Source organism: Platalea leucorodia (assembly GCF_965183815.1).
Source record: "Platalea leucorodia genome assembly, chromosome: 1".
NCBI classification, from domain to species: domain Eukaryota; kingdom Metazoa; phylum Chordata; class Aves; order Pelecaniformes; family Threskiornithidae; genus Platalea; species Platalea leucorodia.
The window spans coordinates 133,062,423-133,071,353 of NC_138823.1; the positions used below are offsets into that span (position 1 = coordinate 133,062,423).

An 8,931-nucleotide genomic window follows, 5' to 3' on the forward strand; every position below is an offset into this window, starting at 1 on the left:
AAACACGGTGGTAGTGAAGTTTTAAGTGGGACCATGGGTCCATACAAGAACTGAAACGTTACTTTCAAGTGTTAAAGAAACAATCAATTTATGTATGTATATCCTAGAGTAAACTTTTGCTTTCCTCTTAAATATGAGGTTTGGTAATTTTACATCTTTAGTGGGAGGGCCTGGTCAAGAACAAATGTACTCTTCACCTGACTCTAGTACCTCCTCTGGAAGATGTCTGACCCTTACTTCATAATATCTTGGCAAAATATATACCTTAATATCATCAATTCAGAAAAGCTATTGCTAATATACACACCCATAAAGTTTTGAGAAGCAGACAACAAAATTCTATCAATCCACATAAATGTAGTAAGCAGCTTTGCAAATGCTTCCAAAGTTCTATCTAAGGTGTCAAAATAGCAAACCACAAGCTCCTTATTCATGATCAATGCTTTCAAGGCTGTCCTTCCCCAACTGCACTACATTAATGCAGATTATGACCTCAAGCAGAACAACTAACAAAACTGAATTGCATCAACTGGGCGAGGTAACTGACTCCCAGGTGACAGAAACATGTAGGTAGGTACAGACCACACAGGAGCCCTCGATCTCCAAAGACAGACAATTGTCAAAGGCTGCACAAACCCTTTAAATAAGAGGCAAAAGACAAGGGGCTCCAACAACAAGCAGTCTGGCATTGCAACCGTTTCTTTCTAGCATTCTCCCAGTAGGCTGCGAACACCTCACCTAAGCGTTCTTACTTTTGACAAAGCCTTTTTAATATAGGCTTTGCCCAGAATTTCGCAGTACAGAATACAAAACGGAACTTTAAATTTTATTTTCATTAGTTCATTTCTTGGATGTAAAAGGTCCATTCCAAAATAACCAAGAAATGATACAAAATGTTCAAATGTTTATACCTGTGAGTTTATTGCAAAAGACTTGGAGATGAAACGAAAATTAACTCAAATGGAAGCATTTTATTTCATTACTCAACCACAAAATTGTGTAGTTGAGGTAACAGAGAAGTACAAAACCATGTTATTTCAGAATAAACTTAAAAGTCCTAAACATTTAAAAGTTCTAATGGTGGTGGCTTAAGAGGAATCTTTCCCATCGTAAACTTTTTTGCTTCAAATTGTTTCAACTCTTCAGCTGATAATTCGCTCTTTGGTGTAAATAACTTTTCTGATGTAGTATTGTTTGTGACCGCTGATGTCATGTTGTGTCCAGAGGCAGTGGCAGTCTGTCCAAATAAAGTACTGCTTGAATGTGAGGGAGAAGCTCCTACTGCTGCATTGAAAGCTCCAAAGGCTGCAAGAGGAGCGGTGTTTGAAGAGTTCACAGCAGAAGAATTGCCAAACCCTGAAAACCCCGCAGTTCCAAAACCACTAGTTGTTTCAGAAGTTTTAAATGAGAAGGAGGCTGCAGATGGAGCTGCCGGGCTGCCAAAACCAACAGAATGGGATACGCTGGGAGAGGACGTCACACCAAATGCAGGAGGATTAAAACCAGCGGAAGAGCTCCCAAAAGCAGGGGTGTTTCCAGATGATGCACTCGCAAGACTGGAACTTGTCTTAAAGGAGAAACTGCTAGCACTGTTACTGTTCACAGGAAAGCCTGCAATTATAAAATTTATACAAAATGTTAGAATTTACACACCTGTGATACTAAACCACTGCTTTATTTCAATAATGCAGAAAAAAAACTCTAGAAGATGTTTAACTATTGGTTCTTAATACAGGAACTTACTTGACAACCCAAAGCTTGATGTTTGCTGTCCTCCAAATCCAAAGGAAGGCAACGGTTGAGTGACTGTGTTCTTCAATTCAGACAGCTTAAAAAATTCCAAATACATAAATGAAAACTAGGTTCCAAAACAGGGAAGTGTCTTTCAATAAATACTTGAAGCAAAAATATAGCTGCCCAGTCCAATTTAATACAACTTAGACTAAGTTAGACACTAATCACTTTCATCACAATTGCATGCTCTTGTAGCTATGAACAAAATGCTCTAAGGCTACACACTATTCTCTGTAAAACACTCCAGAAACACAAATATATCACAATTTACAGATTTTTGTCTGTCAGTCAATGACCTGAACACCTCTTCCAGCTCTCATTCTCATTTCTTACTTATTTCAGTTAGTGCTTTATGGCCCTGTGTCATTGCTTTGACTTAGTCCGTGCTCTCACCTTGGCACGTCTAGTCTTCTGTGCTAAGGCCCAAATCCCACTTCTTCACCTTCAGCATTGAACATGCCAAGGGGTATGTATGATCGTATTACTAAAATTTTAACGCACTTCATGCAGACTCCACTTAAATCAACTTACTCCGTCTCCCTGATTATTTAATACTGGCTTTAACTCAAGCATTCTTTTCTGACACATCTAGATTCACAAGTGTTTGTCACCTTCCCAGGAACAACTACTCTTCATCTCTTCAAGTTTTATCCAAACAGTTTCTCTCCCACCTATCTATCAACTTCTCATTCTAGCATTACCAAAATGCTCTGTTTATCCTGAGATGGCCTGGAGGGCAATTCTGGTCTCGTCTGCTGATTATACTTTGGAAGAGTCAACAGTAGCACATGGAAGAAAAGGTGGGGTGGATAGTTGCCTCTTACTATACGTGTACTCAACCGGATCCCGACCTTAAGCTACGGTTACTTTCATGTGGCTTGCAACGATAGTATTCCAAACCTGGGACCCAGCTGCTGCCTTGCTAACATGGAACCGTCCTGATTCACTACTTTCCTTAGTTAACTAAAGGGTTTTATAATACCCGCCTGCAATTCACTGATTTCATAGGTCCAGAGAAAGGTGGATGTAAGACCCAAAACTGTGTTCACAGACTTTCACATTCACCTGACTCAGGCAGTGCTAGAATAGTCAACCACATTTCTATCATCTCCTATAAAAAACACACAGACAGACAGATGGGGCAGTTTTCAAACTGCAATCGTTAATTCTCTTATGTAATTCTTCATTACACCCTTTCCACTTTCTCTAAGGTTCCCAGGAGCGTTCTAAGATTACTGTCGAGGTCTTCATGCCACCAGTCAGCCAGATGTTTTTCAAGGCTGCAGTGCCAGAATATAACACATCGTAGCTGAGATTTTCAGAACAGTTCATAGATCTACCATAAAATTGCCAAGGAATCATGTCTCAGCTATTTAGGTGCAAACAACAGTGCCCTAAAAGAATCCTGTATGTTGGGTTGTAAAATATAGTATCCTGCGATCTTCAAAGCAATACCCATGACCTATTTTATATAAAGTTAGTAGAAGTGTAGTTAAATACTTTGATAACAGCTGAAGTTTCTATGGAACATTTGCAAGATCTCTGCATTAAAAACAAAATGGCATATTACAACTATCATGTCTTAGAAATCTTTGTAGCAGAAATTAATGTTGGCATTTGCAGGACAGTTTGGTGGGATGTGTCTAAAAAACCAGGAAACTAAGAAAAACATTTGCCCAAGATTAATAAAAAAAACACGACATCAGGAACAGAAACATTTTACCTTTCATTAACACTTACCAAAGCTGCTTTTGTCGATGCATTTAAAGCTTTTAACTGAAGCAGCCGATTTTTCCATTGTTTCGCTAACTGTTGGACAGAATTTACCTAAAAGGGGGGAAAAGAAAAGCGTGTTTTTATTATTGGTGAAGACTTAAAAAAAAAAAAAGAAAAAGATAGAGTGATCTCACAACTAAACTGAAAGATTTCTAGAATTAGAAAAGAAACATCATTAAGCCAAGAAGACAAGATCTTTGCTTTCCTGAAACTTCAAGGGGAGAAGCTGAAATTTTTGTTATTAACATAGAATTCCTTTCAATTCTCTTACTACTGTCCTTAAATCAACTTTTTTTACTTCACGTAACAATAAGATTAAAAAAACGTCCTGGGGCTTTCTACATCTAAGTTCTATCACTATCTGAATTAAGTGCTTGGGTAAAAACAACCAACCAACCAACGAAACCACACACAAAATATGTAAGTTTTAAGTATAAGAGAACAAACTCTTCAATCCTTGTTTTATTTCTGGCTTATCCACTTATGTGCTCGCTCATTAAGCTGAAGTCCTAAGATTTGCCTTAGCTTCTCCCACATTTTCAGAAAAAAAATGCCCATTTTCAAAACATTATAATTCAGAACACTTTAATAGTATCATCCTAAAATATTTAGCTTTGCAGAGATTAACTTCCTTAATTTAAATCAGCCCCTTTAATGTGATCCAACAGATTACTGCACAGAACTTATACAGCAATAAATAGCACCCATGTCTATCTGATAACTGTGATTAAACAAGAAACTGGAAAGTCATTAAATAACTTACTTTTCAGGAATTTCAAACCTGAATTTCCTATATTTAAGTTTATCAACACACTTTATTCAAAGCCTGGCCTAACTGAATTTTCCTTAAAAACCAACCAAGTAAAACATATAATGTCTCAAATGCCTGCAAGAGTGGAATGAGTAATCTTTTTGTAAATAAATTCCTTAATTTTTCAAAAGGGTCTTACATCACAAACATCAATAATTCTTTTGTGTCTAATCACATGCTGGAAGATCATGTTGCTGGGTATCAGCTCTTATACAATAGGCTGGAAAATTCAGATTTTGACCCGGTTCAAGAATAGCAACACATGCTTAGGAAAAGACTTGCTGTACTTGAACATTTTGTAGAGAGAACTGTATCATACAGTTATCATCTACACACTGAGACTTTCATAAACTTGCATTCAGTGAGGCCACAAATGTTTGGTTTTTTTTTTTTTTTTAATAGCCAGGCATAGTGTACTGTTTATATTTCAGCTTATATTTTTAATTGAAGTTTTTTTTAAAAAAAATTGTCCTGTCTCTGAAAATGCAATTCTGGTAATTCTAAACACGTGAAGCAAGAGTGGTGACAACAGCAATTCCTTCTATAATAGAGAATCAAGGGGAAGAGGAATGAGTGCAATGTAGCTTGAATTAGTTCGTACTTGTGTCTATCCAATAGCTTAATTCCTTTCCTGGCACAACACTGAACTGTGCTAGCCTCCTTGATATTGATAGGACTACGAGGGATGAAAAATACATATAAATTTATACATATATATAAAAATATAGATATTACTTCTTTTCTAGAAATGTATATACTCGTTTAGAAGTATCTGCTATTTTCAGCATTAATTGCCTGCAATAAAGGTAAGTAAAAGAACAAGGTCAAATAAACTTCCAGTGTTCTACCTAAAGCACTACGTATCCAGCTATAACAATCAAACTGACTAATAGCGTACAAAGTATTAAAATTTTGGGACAAGATTCAAATAATTTCCACAAATAACAGACAAGAGCAGGGACAAGACTAAGACAAGGAGCGTCTAGGTTTAGAAAGACCATAGGTTTAACTGAGACTAGCTAAAATTCTATTGCTACCACTTTTTGTAGGAGCTGATGTGTCTAGACATTTAGGCCACCCATTTTAGAAGCCCAGGTCTGGCAGTTTTAGCCTGTGATCTCAGGCAGAAATAGGAAGTTACAGTAGAGCATACAGACTAGCAGCTATTTTTGCATTCTATTTGGTGCACAGTAATTTAGAAATATTTTGGCATTCTGATAATCTCCTAGAGTTTGGTAATGAAATGAATCAAGAGTTGCCACTTGAAGAATAGTAACAAGTCCTATCTCGAAATGCGTTCACATAAAAAGTCAGCATTTTTTAAATACTTACATAGCTCTGAACGTTATTATTTGCTCTGCAGTTATAATACTCCAGATGCAACTCTTCTGGTGAGAAATCTGAAAAGCCTGTAAGGAGAAGAATAATCAAAAACCTCCAAGAAAATATATTAATACTTCCAATTGCTCTCTATAGTTATGAAGAAATGGGCCTTGGTACATTATCTGTAAGTCAGTTACAGTTGGAGCCACAAAAAGGATTCATTACAGAACTTAAAGATGTGAATGCCCAAAATGAATGTGCCATAATCCAATATTCCTTTCTGTTGCATCACAAGGCAAATCATCACCTTGCAAATGTCCAACGCTGTGGACAACTGTAAGAAACATTCTACATAGCAGCAATACGCGGCAATGCTAAAAACATTACCTACCTGAGACATTTGGCTTTTCTTTCATTGGCGAATAAGATGAAAATATCCACTGTCCTGAAGATTCCCAAATTTCCATGTCTTTCACTACACATTCGCTAGAAAACGAAACAAAATAAAACCACAGATGAAAGTGAAATTATATGGTCAAAACGAAACCATCAGGAGCAATTGCCTAGTTTGAATCCAAAGTCAGATTCAAATACCTGCTACCATGAAAATTAATGAAGTTTGACACTAGCGAGAATGAACAAGAGAAGTACTCAGTTCTCAATTCGGCAAGATACATAAATGTCCCTTCAAAGGATTTTACTTTACCATCTAACTGCAGGTAAATCAAACCAGATCTTAAAAAAAAAAAATTTAAAAAAAATCCCAAAACACACAAAGTATTTTTTAATCCCTGTATAGCATATGCTGTCACAGGATTTTCCCTGAAGCTGTAGATCACAATACACTTTAAAACCTTCTCGATACTAGATGATTTTAAAACATAAATGAACATGCACAGTATTAAACAGCAAAATTCGGGGGCGGGGGGAGAAAGAACAGAAAAAAGAAAAAGATAAGTGTTCCATATAAGTTTTTGGAAAAGAATCAAAAGCATAAAAATCCAGACCTTGCAAAAGCAGAGAAACAGAAGCTACATCAACAAAAGTAAATCCAAATGTAAACAAATAGTGAAAGGGTAAAAACTAAAGTGGACAAGCAGATTACTACGTAATAACAAACAAAGATTCTTAGTATTTCAGATATTTGTAACATAATATACATTCATGTTTGAGATGCTGAATAAATAATCTGTTAAGCATTCTCTTAATGTAATTGTAAAAAAAAAAATAATGGAAGGTGGTTCCAAAACCTTGCTTCTTCAGGAAATAACACTACCTGTTGCTTCTCATCACCTGCCCTATAATCTCCTTGAACCTGCTGGTCACTCTCAACTGACTCTAACACACACATATGTGAAACCAGGTTTCAACAGTTTTGCTATTAGCAAAAAAACTTATCTTAAGTGTCAGGAAAACTAAGTCAAACAGTTCATTTTCTCAAAGAGTTGTTTTTTCGTTGTTTTTTTTTTTTTGTTTGTTTTTTTTTAAGTGGTTGAAATGCTGTCCAAGGCACTCTCACCCCTTATTTTCAAGTACTGAAATCTTTGTTTCCTTTTCCTTCCTTATCCTCCTGCCCACAACTTAAATACCATACCATCTTACTAACATCACAGTTGTCTAGCTGCCCAACCCAGGTTCAAAACAAGGATCCCTTTCTTCCCATGCCAGCATAACTCATGAGAACTAAATGTAGTAGTGTTTTCTACGATTCTTACCACATGTCCCAGCCTCCTCCTCAGGACCATGTCCTCTGCATTATCTCTAGTAAGTCAGTAAGCTTTTAAACTGCTCATTCTAAATGCTTTCAGTGAAACAGGACTATAACTTACAGAAGCCTCTCCTCTTCATCTTTATAGCCATCAGCAATATTTTGATTGTTCATTAACGCAGAGAATCTGTTCTGCGAAAAGTCTGCATTTCTGCTGCCGCCGCCGCCTGATGATCCAAAATCAGAGGAGCCAAAAAATCCTCTTCCTTGATCTCTGCTGCCACCCCATGTATTAGACTTAAAGGTAGACGGCTGAATAACATTAGTGTATCTCTGGTTAGCGGTACCCCATCCTCCTCCTCCTCCTCTGCTAGTACCTTCCAATAAAAAAAAAAAAAAAAAGGGGGGCAAACAGAGGTTTTACATCATTAAGATATTAAACAATACAACATCAACAAAAACTGTAAGTGTAACTATTCTTGTGGTGGCAATAAGAAGTTTGAAAAGAAAATGTAGTTTTTTTCCTAATGAGTTAACCTAATTATTTAGTGAGCTTAACCTAGTGAGTTACCCAGGGCAGTTCTTGAATCAGAGGCAAATGTGAGCTCCTCCTCACATCAGCATGCCAACAACAACTCGTGGCACTGCGGAAGAGAGGGTGTTCCAGTTTTGCTTACGTTATTTCATAAAGTAACTATCCCGGCAGAAAAAAAAAAAAATAAAATTAACTCACAGTACATTGACATTAAGGGCTCCTGCCTACATAGCTATAGCAGGGGCTCTGTTACATAGCAAAGACTTCCCAAGTTAAGTTTTAAGGCCTCGGACACGGCTGTGCACGTAACGGGCAAACTCTGAGGCTGCTTCAGCAGGTACAGAGGTAGGCAACTGCAGTCGCGTTACTGCCTTGCCGTAACGGTACCTGTCTGTTTGACAGCATTCCCCGTCACGTCTCTTGCACCCCGAAAGCTTCCCAAGACCCACATCCAATTAAAATTAAAACAACCTTCAAAAGGCACAACACACAGGCGCTTGAGACTTGCTCACTGCTCTGATGAGCCACGTTTCCCGAGTTATTTTGGCGTTTTCTCTGTTCCCGTGGCACACCTCGCAGAGCCCAGCTCCACCGGCGCCACAGCAGACGCTACGGCCGGCGGCCCGAGGCAAGCGACGCGGCAGCAGCGGGCGGCGGCAGCAGCGGGCCGCGGCACCGCCAGCCCCCGCCCGCCCCGGGGCCGCAGAGGCAGCCGCGCGGCCCTGCGCCGTCCCCCCCGCCGCCGCGCTCGGTGGTACCTTGGTAGTGGGGTGCAGGGGGCCCATGGCGCCCGCCGCCGCCGCCGCCGCCGCGGGGGTGCTCGTTCCAGCAGCGCTCGCCGAAGCGGCAGCGGCCCTGCAGGAAGAACTGACAGATGGCCATGGCGGACCGCCGCCTGACGTCAGAGGCAGGCGCCGCGCGGCGGGGCGGGACGGGAGGAGGCGGGGCCGCGGCGGGGGAGGCGGCCCTCAGGCACCGCCCCGC

The 8,931-nt window shown here is 39.3% G+C and overlaps 1 protein-coding gene across 1 annotated transcript; it reads right to left on the reverse strand.

Moving 5' to 3' along the window:
* Window positions 1-944: 944 nt before the first annotated feature.
* NUP42 (nucleoporin 42) lies at window positions 945-8,869 on the reverse strand. Its single transcript, XM_082320113.1, has 7 exons — window positions 8,706-8,869; window positions 7,534-7,789; window positions 6,096-6,190; window positions 5,714-5,790; window positions 3,535-3,621; window positions 1,744-1,828; window positions 945-1,611 (listed from the first exon to the last, which is right to left on the reverse strand). The coding sequence occupies exons 1-7, from the start codon at window positions 8,827-8,829 to the stop codon at window positions 1,058-1,060; spliced, it is 1,278 nt and encodes a 425-aa protein (XP_082176239.1). The 5' UTR covers window positions 8,830-8,869; the 3' UTR covers window positions 945-1,057.
* Between the last annotated feature and the right edge of the window lie 62 nt (window positions 8,870-8,931).